This window comes from Notamacropus eugenii, chromosome 2, assembly GCF_028372415.1.
Source record: "Notamacropus eugenii isolate mMacEug1 chromosome 2, mMacEug1.pri_v2, whole genome shotgun sequence".
NCBI lineage: Eukaryota > Metazoa > Chordata > Mammalia > Diprotodontia > Macropodidae > Notamacropus > Notamacropus eugenii.
In genome coordinates, this window is record NC_092873.1 from 71689054 (window position 1) to 71707270 (window position 18217).

General features: G+C 35.8%; 1 protein-coding gene across 1 annotated transcript in view; it reads right to left on the minus strand.

Moving 5' to 3' along the window:
- TBCD (tubulin folding cofactor D) overlaps nucleotides 1–17664 on the minus strand; it is a 414951-nt gene extending 397287 nt beyond the window's left edge. The window contains exons 1-8 of the mRNA XM_072640887.1: nucleotides 17540–17664; nucleotides 17048–17292; nucleotides 12437–12487; nucleotides 11613–11710; nucleotides 9794–9895; nucleotides 6161–6307; nucleotides 4269–4324; nucleotides 2276–2408 (exon numbers count right to left, since the gene is read on the minus strand). Coding sequence (XP_072496988.1) covers nucleotides 2276–2408; nucleotides 4269–4324; nucleotides 6161–6307; nucleotides 9794–9895; nucleotides 11613–11710; nucleotides 12437–12487; nucleotides 17048–17240 — 780 coding nt within the window. The 5' untranslated portion in view covers nucleotides 17241–17292; nucleotides 17540–17664. The remainder of the gene's footprint in view (nucleotides 1–2275; nucleotides 2409–4268; nucleotides 4325–6160; nucleotides 6308–9793; nucleotides 9896–11612; nucleotides 11711–12436; nucleotides 12488–17047; nucleotides 17293–17539) is intronic.
- Between the last annotated feature and the right edge of the window lie 553 nt (nucleotides 17665–18217).

The following is an 18217-nucleotide window of genomic DNA, read 5'->3' on the forward strand; positions in this document are numbered from 1 at the left end:
ATGAGCATACCCTGTCTAAGTACAAGGTATGGAGAGAATCCACCTTGTACTTGGTCCTACACTTCAGCAGAAGTGTCTAAATTCCCTCAAGTTTCTTTCAAGGTTTTGAGTAACTCCACTGTACCGTTAATAAAGTTGTTGCATTCCCCCAACCACATACCCTCAAAAAAAAGGAATGCATGCTATCAACAACCATATGAAAAGACTCCAAATCCCTAATAATAAGAGAAATGTAAAAGAAATGTAAATTGAAACAAATTTGATTTTCTACACACAACTGGCAAAGATGACAAAAAAGGGAAAAGGACAACTGATGGTGCTGGCATGAGAACAAGTACCTAATACAGTATCAACTTTCCAAAGCAATTTGGAACTATAAGCACAAAAAAAAAAAAAAAATCACTCAACTGTATATATTCTTTGATTGTGTGATACAAGGCATATACCCCACGGAGGCCAAAGATAAATGGAAAGAATCAATATGTACAGAACTATTTATAACAGCACTTTTTGGTACAGCAAAGAACTGAATATAAACTATTTAATTGGGGGAACAGTGGAACAAATTGTGGTATAACCGTGTACTTGGGAATTATTAACAGGAAGTAAGAAATAAAAAACATGATGAATTCAGCAAAACTTAGGAAGATTTTTGTAAACTAATGCAAAGCAAAATGAGTAGAACCAAGAGAAGAATTTCAGCAATGATTAAAAGAGTATAAAAGATAACTTAAAAAGACTTCAGAATTCTAATCAAAATAGTGAATGGACAATTTTGGTTTGCTTGACCATATTTGTTTGAGGCTGGCGGCTTAGGGGGTAGTGACAGAGATACAGAAAGCAGACAAAGTAATGATGCCCATATGTATCTCAAAAGAATAATTTTGAGTATTAAGTGTGGCATGCTTGCCAAGGTGCTATAAATACACAGAAAAAGAGCTACCTAACCATTATTTCCTACAATTTGTAATTTAAAAAATGCAAATGTAAGGTACAGCATGGTATCTAATCTCATTTCCTAGATTGCATCTTATCCTCATAACACACTAATTTTATCTACTATTTAAGGAAATGTTTGGCAGTGGAAAGGGTACTAGATTTGGAATCAGAGGACCTGGATTGAAATGCCAGTTTTCTATGTATTTTCTGATCTCGTTATTTAGCCTCTAAAATAAATAAGATAAAGGATTGTGTTAAATTACTGCTGAGGTCCTTTCTACTTCTCTATTCAATCTCCCAACTTTACACCTTTGAATATGCTGTCTCCCGTACCTAGACCATTCTCCCTCACCTCCTTGTCTTAGACTCCCTGACTCCTTTCACATAGATCTAGTGCCAATTCCCACAATATGATCATCCTCCTAGTTGTGACCATTCTCCCCTCCACATATTACATTATATTTACTTTACATATCTTTTGCATTTACTTATCTGTACACACGTGGTTTTACCCTAGAAGAGTGTAAGCTCGTTGAGAGCAGTGATTGCCTTTTTTTATATCTCCGGTACTTAGCACAGTAAGTGATACACAATGGATGCTTAATAAATGCTTTTGAAATGAATGATCCAATGAAAGTGAAGATTATCATTTTGATGATAAGCCAAAGAACTAAAAAAAGCAAGCTTCAATAGGGCTCTTCTCTTCCCCTCCTTCAGTGTAAAGAGAACATAAGCAGGGTGACTATTACAATCAATCATCTCACAGAACTGTAAAGAATTGGTATTAATTAAATTAACAAAGCATTCACAGATTTGTAAAGTATTTGTTTTAATTAAATTAACAGAGCATTTTTACAATGAGGCATGCACTGGAACTTGGAAATATAACTAATTCTGTTTATCTAGAATCAAAAACAATCAGAAAAATGAAATAATTAAAATTTTAATAAAAACAAGAAGCTGACATCTGCGTTATATGATAGGGTCAGTTCAGATGCAGCATACTCTCAGTGTCCTACATTTTCTACAGCTGGACTATTAACTGTTAATCAGAATAATAACTCAGCACTGTAAGTACTAAAATATAATCTGAATCAGAGACAGATTAAAGTCACAATTGATAGACTTTTAATGTTAAATCTTCTTTTAATTTATTATTTTTAAAATAATGATCAATATATAGCATATCTCGTCAGACTGTCCAAATAACTTGAATACCTTATTGCTCAAACAATATAAATAAATGAGGCCAATATAACTTCGTTATACAGAACACTACAGTTTGATAATTAAAGACAACTAGTAAAACTTTTTGCAGGATGAAAAAGATAATTACCAGGGCTTGCAACATGCCATCCATTATAATAGTCCCCTCCATAGTCTGGAAGGAAGACTTTGACAATGTGGAAAGGGTCCAATCCAAGAAATCTGCCATCTTCTTCTGTTTGACATCAGGACGGGTAATAAACCTGTCAAGGAATACAATATTTCAAGTTATCAGTCACCAGAGGAATCAGTTTTCTCCTTCTTTCTAACTAATATCTAAACTACCTACAACCCTAAAGGCAAATCTTACAAAAAGTAATCTACATGGAACCAGCCGAAGTAATGATGACTAGGCTAACTGCCCTTCCTATCCTTCAAGTTTGACTCTAGTTCAAAAGCCAGGATAGGTATGTTGGCAGCTAAGAAGTTCAAGAAGCTCCCAACATGAACCAAAGTACCATTCTTTAATTTGGCCTTCTCCTCTTCAAGGTATCACAATAGTAAAGCTAAAAAAATGAAATCAACAAATATCTATTAATTTCTTGATCTATACCAGGCATGATACTAGGCACTAGGGATAAAAAGCCAAAAATGAAACAGTCCCTACTGTTAAGGAGCTGTATTATATTCACTTCTACAATTCCAGAGGATAATGACAAAAATGTCAGGTAAGAAAATTAAATTAAAAAAAAGAAAATTAAATTCCTATACTCCTATGTAATGTGGTATCCATCAAGTTGAGTCATGGATTAGATGATCTTTAAAAAACCCATACCAATTCTAAAATTCTGTGATCCTATAATTTATGAAACAGGCTGAAACTAATACAATGCTCAGATCAAAAAAAATGAATTAATTTTTTTCAAATGAATGTTAAAATTTATGTTACATGTAGTTTAAAAAATTTTTTTTAATAATTTTAAAAAACAAAGAGTATTTGAACGCAAAATTTTTAAAAGTTATTATTAAAAATTGTTTTTACTTGTAATGGAAAAAATACTTTTTAAAAATAAAATAAAAGAAACCAAAAATATGTATACATACATATATATGTATACACATATACATATCCTGTCTACAAACCACGTAAAAATGACATAAAGCAGAAAAGTTCAGAAAAAGAAAACAGGAGCAAAAAGAACATTTCTTTTACCATATGAAGTTTAATATACACTTTTAACAAACTGTGAATTACAATATCTTCATGCTGCTTTTTCTGAGCCTATAAATTTTAGTTTTTATTCCCAATTACCAAGCTTAGAATAATTTTTTAAAACTTTAAATAAACAGACACAAAGTAGTCGTACACAGTATGACTGAGGAAATTTTCTTTTCTTGTGTCCTGTGTCTGCAAAACTACAGAAACAGTTTTTCACCAACTGGAAAGTCTGGCTGTTTGTAAATTTTTCAGAAGTGTACATAGCTACATGTTTCTTCCACTAGGTGGCACTACAGCATTTCATTCCATATCCCATTCCCTGGCTCGTTCTTCCACACTGCAGTTGTCATTTGAAGCCTTCTGTTTTGTGTAAAAGGCATCCCTTACAAAAGGAAAGGTAAAGTGATTGATAAAGCTGACACAGCTTAGCTGAGAGACGGTACTGCTGAGCTTTGGCGGGTAGAGGCACATCATACCCTCTTGTTTTAGAGAATGCCAATGATCAAGTCGGACATTTATTTGTATTGACAGTTTCAACTTAAGAGCAATATGCCAAAAATAAACAAGTCCTCTGAGGAATAAACTCCTCTAAAGGGGAGCTCCTCAGACCTCACTGGTAACTAGTTTAGATTAGCGAGGCTTCACCGACTGACATAGTACATATATCAAGTACCATGGAACAGTTGAGAGAATACTGAATCTAGCTTTAAATCCTTCCTCTGACACTTGTCCATCAGGAAATCATTTAATTTCTCTAGGTCTCAGAGAACTGTCTAGGGCTAGATGGGATACAATCAGTTCTGGTAGAGGAAGTTTCCACAGAGCACAAATTATATGTCCTTGACATATGTTGTGTATATTTATCAACTGACTGAGGATATAGGCAATAATGAGGCTGACTTACTTGGAAATAAGGACAGCAGCTGCATCCCGAGCCTTATCGCTGACAACCAAGTAGGACTAGAAAATGAAAGAAATCTTTTATCAAAAGATGGAAATAGCCACACCATTAATACTTCTGATAAATGGAAAACCATCCAACACAATTTGACCTCAAATCTTTGAGTTAAAGTGTAGTTACCAGTCCTTCCAAAGTACTAAGGGCTAAGAAGCAAGCTTCCAAATTCCAAAAGATGCACAAATTTCTGGTTTGTAATAGATGCTACAGCAAGACTGAGACTAGTTACCAGACCTTGGTAGGCTCTACTTTTAATCACTAGGAAAACAGGCAAAGATCTACTATATAACAGAATAGCTAAAAACTGCTACAATTTATAAAGAATATTTAATCTCATTTAATCCTCATAATTCAGTATTACAGATAAATAAACTGAGACAGGAAAAAGGTTAAATGACTTGCACAGGGTCATATAACTAAGAAGTATTTGAAGCAGACTCAGATCTTCCTGAGTCTAAGTCCTATCTACTTCAACATTACTGATTCCATATCATTAGTCAATTTATAGTCAATTTTCTTATACACTTTCATGACATTTAAGAATTGTTTATAGTTTTTAATTGTTACAGCAGTTGACTTCTATCAATTTATGTCGTTTATTTATATGTAAGTTATGCTTTAAAGTATTTGAGGGGTCTTTCATAAAAAACTATAGTCTCATTTTCGGCAGGGCTATAAGAAGACAAGTAAACATTTGCTGGATGGTAAAGCTTTGAATTTCTTTAATGATTCTGAAGAGCATATGAAATTATACAACAAAGAGTATTAAAATGTTACTAACATGCTCATAGCTCTGACTTAGATACTTCACTACTGGATCCAAGAAGGGTGTTGGCAGCAAGAAAAAATCCTTATGTACAGAAACACGGAGCACAGTATTATTTTTTGATAACAAAAAAAGAAAGAAAATGTTCTAATGTTTGGGAAACGACAAAAGAAGTCATCATGTATGAATGTAATTGAATATTATTGTACAAATACTATTGTACAAATAAGCAATAACATATAAAGCCATAGAAAAATTTGTATGAATTGATAGAAACTAAAGAGAGCAGATCCAAAAAGCAATGTGTGCACAATTACCAAGCAATATAAACAAAACTGAGGAAAAAAGTAGAAAAAACAAGAAAACTCTAATCAAATGTTAGTATGAGTATCATGTCAAAGTTAAAGGATATACATCTCTTTTCTGTTGTTACACATCAAAAACTGTTTTCCACTTTCACTTATAGGAAAGTGTTATTTGGTGTTTGCTAGAAAGTATGTATTGTGTTAAAACCAAATCTGTTAATAATTTTTTTAATCTGTAAATGATTCCCTTAAGTATCTTTAAGGAGTAGGAAGGGTCTGAACATTCATAAGTATCAACGCAAACCTTCCACAACTCACCGAGGTGAGGCAAGACTCTCTATAGAGTTGACTGTGGCAACTAAGAGGTTCAATGAGTAGTTCAGAGTCAGAGGGCAAAATTTAAATCCAGGTCTTCTTACCCCCAAGCCCAGCCCTCTAACTACAATGTCATTCTACCCGTCTAAGCAGTTTAAATATTCCCTCTGAAATATTTATCACTACTAATTGGCTTGGCTAATTGCTCAGATCCTGACCCTTTAAAGATTAATACAAAGGTAAATTCAACTTAGATACTACATGAATTGCACAAATAAAATTGCTGTTCATGAAGTTTTCCTGTGCTGAGAACAAAAGTAGCTTAAAGTCTGGAGACAAAGGGATTATATATAGGTTAAAAGAATGTACTGTGAATAATATAGTTTTACTTCATGCTAAAATACCTCAAATCAAAAAAAGGAACCAACAATTATTAAAGATAAAATATTTACTTCTGCTATTTGGAGTATGCGGTCCATTGTCGATGTACGAGCCTCCCCACAATCAGAGGTAAGATTTCCATCAAGACGTGAAAGATCAAAAGGGATCAGGCAGGTTACAGAAAGCCACAGCAAAAGCACATATCGGGTTTCCCAAGTCTAAGACAGAATAAAAATGAAGTAAATACAAGACCGGACTAATTACTTAAATAGAAAATAATTAAGAAACAATTAAAATAAAAAACAAGACCATAGTATTCTTAGTATGGTTACCAGAGATAAATAAAATACGAGTACATGAATGGGAGTAATGTGCAACAATTCTGAAAAAATAGATTGAAAATGACTATTAAAAAATGCTCCAAATCATTAATAGAGAAATGCAAATTATGATAATACTGAGCTTCTACCTAACAACTAGCAGGAAAATGTTAATTTCTGGAAGGGATTTGAGAGAATAGGAACATTAATGCATTATTAGTGAAGTGATGAATTCTGGAAAATAATCTGGAACTAAACCAAAAATCACTATACTATGCAAATCATTGGACCTAAAAAATATCACTGCTAGGCATAAACTCTCAAAGAGATCAAAGAAAGATGGGAAGGATGTTACTGAATACTGCTACAAATACACTGCGTGAGCAAAGCACTGGACTTGCGACTCAGTAACACCTAGGTTCAAATCCTGCCTCAGACACTAACTCTGACCATGGGCAAGTCATTTAACTTCTATGAACCTCAGTTTCCTCATCTGTAAAACGAAGATGGACTTGATAACTTCTGCTTCTAAGATCACTTCCAAAACTAAATCTATGATCCTAGGACTAAATGATGTCAAGAATTTCTTATAAATTATTTGGTATCAATTGCAATTTGAAGAACCTAATGCTAAAATAATCAACATCCTATATTTCCTGGTAAATTAAGGAATTATAAAAAATACTTTGAATTCAACCTGAAATAGCAGTTAGTAGTTACACACAGGGCCACTCATGTCTTTGTCTAGATCTCTGGTCCTAGATCGTGTGTGTGTGTGTGTGTGTGTGTGTGTGTGTGTGTGTGTGTGTGTGTGTGTGTGTGTGTGTGTGTGTGTGTGTGCGCGTGTGTGTGTGTGTGATTGTAAGTGTTTATGTATTTCTGACTCTCTCTGTATTTTGATTTCACGCTTTGATTTGTCACATTTCTATAGGACTTGTTCACGCAGCTTGAGTGCAACTACAGATGGTAAATGCTAAGAACTCCATTTCAATACAAACCAAACATGTAATGAGGTTATTTTGTTACAAAAAATAATTTGCATCAAAAGGGACCAAAGAAGAAATCTGTTCTATAGAACTACTGCTTTTTTGAAGAGAGTTCATCATAACTGCATCAATAAAGCATTGTTTCTTTGTTCATTCCCTGACTAATGGAAATACCTTAGACAGGAAATATCTACTTTTTAATGGCATTTGCTAGTTAATATATAGGAATACTTTTTTCTATTAGCTGAAACAGTGCCATTTCCCCTCCTGTCTCCTACCACTAGCCTCAATAATTATCATAATTACAGTAGAAATAATAATCACTAATATTTAGCATTTATATAGAACTCTAAGGTTTGCAAAGTGCTTTACAAATATCTCATTTTACCCTCACAACAACTTTGGGAGGTAGGTACTATTATTATCTCCATTTTAGAGATGAGGAAACTAAGTACCACATAGGTTAATCAACTACCTAGGAAATGACTAAAGCTAAGATTTTAATTTAGGTTTTACTGACTCCAAGGATCCAGCACTCTAGCCACTGTGAAATATACTTGCCTTCATCATCTGCATCCCAGATTTCCGTAATACCTCAACAACCCTTACCTTTAATCCTCTTTCCAAACTTCTGATTCCTTAACAATCCCCCTAATCTGATTCCTAACCATCCTCAGCCATCATCAATCCAAAAGGGGCAAGGTCATCCTAAAATGGATGATCTTGCCCAATTCAGGGGACAGAAGCAAGAGGGATATTGATTTCACACTCTCAACTACAAAAGAAACCCATTTGTATTAATATTAGAAATTTTTATAGTGGGAAAAATTTCCTGGACAGGGAAAAGACCTTTATATCCTACCACTAACTAGTTGTGTGACCTTGGGCAAGTCACATACCTTTTCTAAGTCTCAATTTTCTCATTTGTAAAATAAGGGAATTTAGATGACCTCTAGTCATCACTAGACCTCTCTGATACTGAAAATCTATACTTTTAATTTTGTAAAACTGATCATCCAATAGCCTCTATCCACTAGAGAGAGTTACAGTGTTTGTCATCCAGTCATTTCAGTCATGTCCTACTACTCACGACTCCATTTTCTTGACAAAGATACTGGAATGGTTTGATGTTTCCTTCTCTAATTCATTTTACAGATGAGAAAACTGAGGCAAACAGGGTTAGTGAGTTGCTCAAGTCACACAGCTACTAATTATCCAAGGCTGAATTTGAATTCAGGTCTTCCCGACTCCAGGCCCAGCACTTCATCCACTGTACCACTTACCTGTCCCACTAGAGAAAAAGGGTCGAACAATTTCAAGTCCTAAACTATAAATAAAATAAAAACTAATTTTATGGAAATAAAGTTCAAAAACTGAGCCAAAATATAACTGTTTAAAAAAAAAAAAAGGTTTTAACTTCAAAGTAGGTCTAATACATGACAGTGTCAGCTAATGTCAAAATCCCAAAGACAAAATCACAGTGTTTGAGGAAACACACTAACGAGGAAGGGACCAGTAATCACAGCTACCCCTATCCTCAGCTATCACCTCTCTTTCTGATTCAGATTCATAAGCTGGCAGAACTATATGGACAGGAGGAAAAACTCAGGGTAAAAGTATAACCTTTAGTTGTCTGGAGTTTACAGCACTTAAGGAGTCTGACCCCTTAATCCAGATTAGTAGCAGAAATGTAAATCACAAAAAAGTCTACCAAATGAGGTTCATTTAGGAACAATACAAGAACAATTTATAGATAGATAGATGGACAGATATAGATATAGATATAGATATATATACACACATTACAAGAGCAGGACTTTTGAAATTAAGAAGAAAAAACAGAATAGAAATGGAGGGGATAACAATAAAAAACAAACACAGATCTGAGAAAATAAGAAAGCAGCATATGCAAACATAGGTTTCAAGTGCTATGTTATTCCATTCAATAATGAGGAGGCATTTTTCGTTAATGTGTTAGGCCAGAATGTTAAAAAGTAAGTTTTAGAAACATAAAGAATGTTATATCCTTCAAGAGTTCCCAAAACATAAGGAGTATCCAGTGTAGAAATATACGAAAATAACTCTCAAAAAGTTTGAAATAGGAACAGTAAGGAGCAATTTGAGGAACATTTTAAAGAAACTAAAAAAAGTTTAAAGGTATTGTTAATCTAACAAACCCTAGCTACAAAGCAAGAAAAAATAAATTTTTATTTAAAAACTAAGAGACAGACTAAACATCAGAGGACAGAGCAAGTCGTCATGAAGAGGGAGAGAGGAAGTCATAGAATTTATCGTAGCACATGATCCACTTTGGATCTCTCAACACAGATTTCCCTGGTCACCACTTGCTAAACTGTTGATCACTTTACATTCTTTTGACAGTTATAAGCACACTCACTTCATGGTCTTTCGGATTCTGATTTGCAAACATGTCGATAACAGGCTGCACATCAGCTACTTCATGAGGGAACAAACCAAGGAAGATTTTATATCCTCGCACCTAAGAAAGAAAAGTTACAGCTTTTTAAAAGATAACTAAGGAAAATAAACAAAAAAACTGACAACTTTTCTCAAGATATACCACAAATCAATTTGTAAGCCCCTGGCAGGCAGAACCCAGGGTATCTTGTCATGCTACGAGATAATTATTGTAGTGTGCGATGACTGATTTTGATAGACTTAGCCCTTCTCGGCAATGCAAGGACCTAAAACAATTCCAAAGGACTCATGATGGAAAATGCCATCCGCATCCAAAGAAAGAACTACAGTATGCATACAGAAGCAGACAATTTTCCTTTTGTTTTGTTTTCTTTCTCATGGTTTCTCCTATTCGTTATAATTCTTCTATGCAACATAACTAATATGAAAATGTGTTTAATAGGAATGTGTAGGACCCATATCAGACTGCATGCTGTCTAGTGGAGGGAGGCAGAAGAGAGGGGGTGAAAATTTAAACCTTATTAAGTGAATGCTGAAAACTAAAACTAATTAATTTAATAAATTGGGGGGGAAAACAATATAATAAGGTACAGTATAATACAAGTTACCAAGTTACTGTACAGAATATAATATGCTGTCTTTTTTTTCTAAAATTATACAATTCAAGAAATAAGTATCAAGGTGTACACACATAAATTCCAAAACAAATTCTGGTTCCAGATTTTTTAGTTGTAAAATGTTCATTTTGAGTTTATTATTCTTAAAGTTCTAACAGTGATAGATAATTACTTATTAAAACATCAACACATCTTCAGTTTGTTTCAAATACAACAAAAGGCCTTAATGCATGAATGAAGAATTAACCTGGCCAGTCTTACCTTCCTACTGAGGATAACAAGTACACTACTAGGGATATTTAGGACCCTCTCTCACCACTGGAGATGCTAACCACTTCAGTAGCTCTCAATTCACCATTTTGGGGGGAAAAAATGACCAGGAAAACTAGAACAGATGCAAGGAGTAAACCAAATGATCAGCATGCTACCTAACAATACTACAAATTGTTCATGAGGGTTTGGATATCAACTAATGCTCAGTGAGTTATCCAACCTCTTTCAGCTCTACTAACAATAATATGATCAACAAAGTATACTACTATAATCAGTTTAGCGCAGATGCTACAACAGCCACCTAACTGGTTTCCCTGACTCCCTTTGCTTGAATTTCTTACTTATTTACCACATATTTACTATTACGGTTACTTGTGCCAGTGAAGTATCCCCACAAATAGACTATAAATTAACTAAGGGAGCTTGCTATTTAAAAGGATACCATTATGAAACCTTTCATTATGCAAATAATCTTTTCCCCAATTATCTTTTATATAAATTCCATGTATTTGCCTACCGCAAGGTATAACTGTAATGCATTATTCGGTAGCAGTTTTACTTTCCTTATGTTTTTTCACCAGGATTCTAATTTCCCAGAAAACATTTAGTTCTTTTGAACTATCTTAATCTGTCCATTTTCAAATACCCACTATTTCAGTGTATTTATGCATTTATCATCATATAACACAAAAGAGATCTTAAATAGCTTAGGTATTATGTAAGTCAATTCGGTCATTCCAGATGCACCACTAAACCAAACCCCAATAAAGAAGATAAAAACACAATGGAAATTACAACTGCTTTAGTAATTATTTTCCTTAATAAAGTAATATGTTTAAAGGAAATAAACTTTAAACAAATTATGTATACTATTAAGCCAAATATTACCTTTGTGATGATGTAAAGAAATTTAAAAGCCAGATGTACAAGAGCAGGAGGAGAATCACCATCCCTCACAATACCCAACAACAGATTCAACATCCATTCTAGGAGAAGAAAAAAAAGTCAAAACATCCAAGCATGAGTTACAAACTAAAAATAAATTTATGGCTGTGTGAGCATGTATGTGCATGTGTTTTATTCTGTTGCGTGTGTGCATGTCTGTGTTTGTGTGTGTGTACTCTTTCTACATATAGCTCAAGAGCTAAGGTGGTGGCTCATAAAAGCAAAATTAGTCTCACTCTAATCATGAGAAGTAATAAATAAGAACTAAATTACTACAGACGCAAAATGTCTGCAGAAGACGTACACTACAGAAGTCGTTACAATAAGATCAGACATTTATACAGCACTTTAAAGTTTGCACAGTGCTTTCACTACGTCATCTCATTGCAGCCCCACAACAACCCCGTAAGATGTATGTTACAGGTATGATTACACCTATTTTATAGATGAGGAAATTAAAACTCATTAAGCAACTTTGTCTATCATCATAGGGGATAGATTTGAAGCAAAGTTTCATCGATTTCAACTCCAGCAGTCTACCCACTAATGCCATTAGTTACAAATTCAATCAGAGGCATTGCTACAAAACTATCATGACTTAGCAAAAAATAATCGTTCACTCATCAGCTGGCTTTCAATTTTTTGCTTTGTTCTCACACTCTACTGAAAATGAAACCAAGTAAATGCTAACACACATAAAAACTGAGTTCTTTCTCTAGGATCATGATCAGGCACATTTAAAAGGAAACAAACACAGAAACTCCTACCTAGATGTGGATCCAACAGATGAGGCTGTTCCTGGTATTTGTCCATTATCACTGAAAAATAAAGTCAATTCAAATGAGGAAAAAACAAACAAAACATAAGTTCAAATTGTGTTAAACTATCAAGTGAAAATCCAAATTAATTTGTAAAAAGTTCAGTATTTAATATTTGTTGAAAAAATGGATAACTTAAAACTTCTAACCACTTACATGTTTCTTAAAAACAGACTCATTTCTTACCTTATATAAGTAATTGAAAGCTCTTAAGGATTTATGTTCCAAACCTTTTAAACAAGCACTTTGTTTAAACCAGAACTTTTAAAGTTTAACTGAACTGTGTTAATTGATACACTTAATATCCTTTAATTAACCAAATTAGCACTGAATTGTAAGCAACCTAAAAGAAAAATTAAGTCATTTCTAAAATAAATAAAAACGATAATCAAAAATAAAAAATAAAAAAAGGTTAGAGTTTTTTGTCCTCTCAGGACTACTATAGCCAACATTATCCTTTGTCATGTCACCAAGATGCTTAATCAGCAAATGCATTTTCACAGAAATGGGTATGGAAAGGTTAAGAACCACTATTCCGTCCACTATCTCATCTTCAAAGTTATCCTTCAAGGAATCATTGAATTTGAAAACTGGATGGAAACAGTTCCAGCAAAAGGTCTAGCTTAATAGTCAAGAATAAGTGCAGAACCCCTTATCCCTGAAAAAGTGACAAATACATCAAATAAAATAGTACAAAAATAAAAACAAGAGGAGATAGGGAAGAATTCCTCAAAGTGAAAACCTCATCCAAAAGAAAAACAGACCCAACAGAGAAACTAAAGTAAATGCCTTTCTTTAAAAATCCCCTCAAAAATGAATAGGAAGTAAAAGCAAGGACAAACTTCCAGAAAGAGATAACAATACAGAAGTAGAAGCCCCAGAACAACTTCCTAGTTGTTGAAAAGGTTCAATAAGGAAAATAAAGATCTGGAATCTATTTCTTTAAATGTACATAAAAGCATTCAAAAAAATAAAAATGAACATCACTCTCTACAACATAGAGTATTCAACTTAGAGTATTCTAATAAAACCATGAAATCTAGGAGAAACAGAAAGGCCCATCTGGAGCAAAAAATGTAGAGATGAACAGAACAACAAAATGAAATTTCTTAACATCATAACTGGAAATTGACTTGAAACCTCAATAAACAAAAAAGCATAAGAGCTAAAAGAAATGTTCTAAGATAATATGAGAATTACTGGTTTTCCATACAAAAGTCTATTTAGCCACCTATTTAGCCATAAAAGTATGAAGAGATATGGGATGATAGCCAGCAGAGATGGATGGATAAAGTGAGAGTTTTTTTGAAGATGGGAGAGACATGAGCATGTTTGTAGACAGTAGAGAAATAGCCAGTTGACAGGGAGAGATCATATAAGCTGCTGCGAATATGGGACAGAATAGTAATAATCTGGCACACAGAGGTTTGCCTTGGCAAAGATTAGTGTCACTTCATCACGTGAGATGGGGTGAATGAAGGCAGACATAGGGGAGAAGGAACCTAGGAGATGCGACCTGAGGAGAAGGAAAGAAAAGGAAGCTCCTGGCAATACACAGGCTATCCTAGGTCTCTAGCACTCTGTCTTAAGATGCCACAGAGGCCCTGACATCCATTGCTCTGAACATCAAACATGTAGAGGGGCATAAACCCAAAATGGAGATCAATGCAGAAACCCAGGTCATACAAACTGAAACCAAGCAGGGCCAATTACCCTATCTAAAAGTACAAAAGGGGAGGCAGGGTCCAGATCTGGACCAATTTAAGAACTATAGTTGAAGAGATAAGCAAATTCAAGAAAATATCCAACTAGTATAAAATATTTTTGCAACTCCATTTACATCTACTGTAATAAAGATTTAAAAACATCCCTCGACTAAGTAGTAATCTTGAAATATGAGGAAAATCCATACTAGGTCATCTTTTCAGTCTAAGATCACAAATTACACATACAGGCAAGGATCTAGGGCAAAAACTATGGAACAAAAGCAGGTCATGATTGCAGACTCAGATGCTAAGTTCAAAACAGGGCCATACTAGTATTAGAGATCACAGGCCTAGATCTTGGCCTTAAAACTGTGATAGAGCACTACTGCACTATCTCAGCCTCCACATTCAGAAAAGGGTTGCAGAGCTGTCTCTCCTGTGCCAAGTGGGATTCACAAACAGCCCCCTATTTACAACAGTCCTATTGGTCTGACTCCAAAGCAGGATCAAAACTGAACTCTCAAAGTCAGAAAAAGGAGTATATTGTGACTCAGAACCCGTACAGCCTTCAAGCTAGCTGACGATAAATAAATAAGAATAAGATAAATATATAACGAATAAAAAATACGGGGGCAGTGGAAGCATAAGGAAAGAAGAGAAGAAAATTACGTTTTAGTGATTACATTACGTTTCAAATGAACACACAAAATGCAAGTTATAGCCCATCAGCAGTCAAGTCCACTGACAGGTCTTCACAAGCAATTGCTGGCAGGCCAGTGTGTTCTAACTGCATCGTCAGGAAGTCCAGCAAGCATCAGCAGGAATATGTGCACGAAATGACTTGTTTACAATACAATATTATATAGTTATATGACTCAATATTGTGTCACCAAAATTTCAATGCAGAGAAACAAACCCAGAAATTTACAATAAATTACTAAATTTAAGAAGTCATTTTTTTTTTAAATATTTTATGTTTTTTTGAAATGACTCAAATTTCAAAGGAAAAAAGTTAGAGGGAAGAAGAAAACAGATTTCCAGGGTGGTGCAGAGTAAATTTTTTTTTAAAGGGGGTGGTTGGCTTAACATAACAAATAAAAAATACAATACAATATAAATAATGTTAATTAGTGGTTTTATAAGCTGTTTATATGTTGCAATATGCAAACAGCTGGGATCTGTTTCTACCTGAATTTGAGAATAACGCTCTATACCACTACCACCATAGTAGGTATAGGTACAATGCCACCAGCTCAAAAACATTTAGTGGCTTCATCTAATATAAAAATGAATGCTAAGAAGTTTGTAAATACTTCCATAAACAGTGTAACCTATCTTTCCAGCCTCACTGCACATTCCTCCCTCTCAAACACTCTAATGTTCCAGCCAAACGGAAATTCTAAGGATTCCTCAAATTAGACATTCCTTCTCCTGCCTACAGACTCCATCCTTTCGCTCACGGATTTCCCCAATGCCTGAGATGCTCTCCCTACTCACTCTCAGAATACTAATCTTCCTCCAAGGCTCAGATGTCATTTCCTCCATGAAGTTTGTCTGGAGCTCCCCGATTGTTAATATATGCTCCCTTTGAACATACCGTATGCTTCTTTGGGTCTGAGTTGTAGCCTTCTAACAAAGTAAAAGCTCCTTTTAAGAACTATTTCAATTTTTGCTCTAAATCACTATTGATTAGAGAAATGCAAATCAAAACAATTCTTAGGTACCACATCACACCTGTCAGATTGGCTAACATGACAAAATAAGAAAATTATAAATGCCGGAAAAGATGTGGGAAAATTGGAACACTAACGTACTGTTAGTGGAGTTGTGAACTGATCCAACCATTCTGGAGAACAATTTGGAACTACGTCCAAAGGACTATAAAAATGTGCATACCCTTTAACCTAGCAACACCACTTCTAGGGCAGCATCCCCAAAGAGATCATAAAAATGGGAAAAGGACCAACATGTACAAAAATATTTATAGCAGCTCTTTTTGTGGTGGCCAAGAACTGAAAATTGAGGGAACACCCATCAATTGGGGAATGGCTGAACAAGTTGTGGAATATGAATGTAATGGAATACTATTATTCTATAAGAAATGATGAGTAGGTAGGCTTCAGAAAAACCTGGAAAGACTTCTAACGGCTAAGACTCATTCATGATAGAAAATGCTATCCACATCCAGAGAAAGAACTACAGGGTCTGGACACAGATTGAAGCATACATACTATTTTCTCTCCCTCTGTTTTGTTTTCTTTCTTCTTTCTTGAGCTTCATTTTATTGGCTCTAATTCTTCTTTACAACATGACCAATATAAAAGTATATTTAACATGAATGTATATGTAAGGCTGACATCAGATTGCAAACTGTCTTGGGGAGGAGGGATGGGAGGAAGGGAATAAAATTCTGAACTCAAAATAAATAAATTTTCTTTAAAAAAAAACTATTTCATTTTTGTCTTTATATTCCCAGCACCTAGCAAGATGCCTCCAACTTAGTAAAGGTAGGTATGTAAATAAACACTTAATAAACATTTTACTGAGTCAAACGGAATAGAAAAATACACAAAACACTAGTACCTTCACTGCGCATACCCCTCTCCCCTTTCCTTTAGCTGCAAAGCGCATCTCAGCTTCCGGGAAAAGAAGACTTTTAGGCGCAGGTTCAAATCCCCTCTCTGCCACTTACTATGAGATAATGGGCAAGTCCTTTCCGTTTTTCAGTCATCTATAAAATGAAGGGACTGGTCCACAGGATCCCTAAGGGTCCTTCTAAGAAGCTTAAACATTTAGGATTCTAATTAGAGCCACATTAGACGCTACACAGAGAAGAACCCTAAAAGACACTCACCTATGAACTTCTCAATGGTAACCTCACGAGTTGTCAGATCGCCATACACATACTTGAGGTTATCGATGAGCCCTTTGGTCTCCTGGCTCTCGCTGAAAGTCTCCAATACATTGGTAATGGCAATCACATCCGAGTCCATGTTCACCGCTTCTTCCTGCTCAGCACCATCTCCATTGAACTCATTCAAAGCCATCGGGGCTAAGGTAGGGCGGTGGCCTGGGAAACCTGGAAAAGCTGTCAGCACTCTGGAATTAAAAATGAATTCATGAAAATGATTAAAATTAATTTTTTTAAACGTCCGGGCGTAGCTCTGCACACGCTCCTCCCCAGACCTCAAAGATGCTACAAGAAGCATCCCTGCCTGGTCATGGGTGAGGGAGGAGACCAGACGGCGGGCGCTGACTCTCCCAGCCCCGGCCCAATCCTCTCCGCCTCCTCCGCCCGCCCCCTCCCCACAGCCGCCTCTCTCGCCCCTCTCCGCGGCCAGCTCACCGTAAAGCAGAGACACGGATCAGCGGCTTCTAGTGCTCGCCCGGCCAGGCAGTGACACCTCCCGAGCATTCACTTCCGCGTCAGAGGTCAGCCTCAGTCCCGCTACGGAACGCCCCGAGAGACAAAAGAGACAGCGCCCTGTGGGCGGGGCCTGGCGCCCGGGGGCGTGGCGGAAGGGGGCGGAGCCGGATTGGGTACCCGGCATGCCGTTATTTCTAGGAAGCTTCAGCCTCTGAGTCAGACCTATTTTTAGTGCCCTCCCTTCTCCTTACGTCATTCCTAGTCTGTGCCTGAAAAGTCCTGCTCTATTGGGCGGCGTTAGCATTTTAAAAAAATATATCCCCGCCACGTGCTGCACAGAGGGCTTAGGCCGCCTTCTTCTCCATCTAATAGGGGGCCAGAAACCCCCCAGCCTCCCCTACTTATCTATCACCTGCCAAATGATAAAACGGAGACGAGGAGAGATTTAATGATTTGCCTAGGGTCGTACTGCCACTTAGTAACAAGCCTAGGTCTAGAATTGGAGTCTTCGGGGTCCTGTTCCAGCGCCCCTCTTTTCCCCACATGATGCCGGGGAGGGAAAGAAGGGATTACTCAGTTTCAGGAGTCAAAGATAACAGGGCAGCCAGTTTTCTCCTTTTGTAGGAGTATGAAGAAATCATGTTCACTCTACCTCCC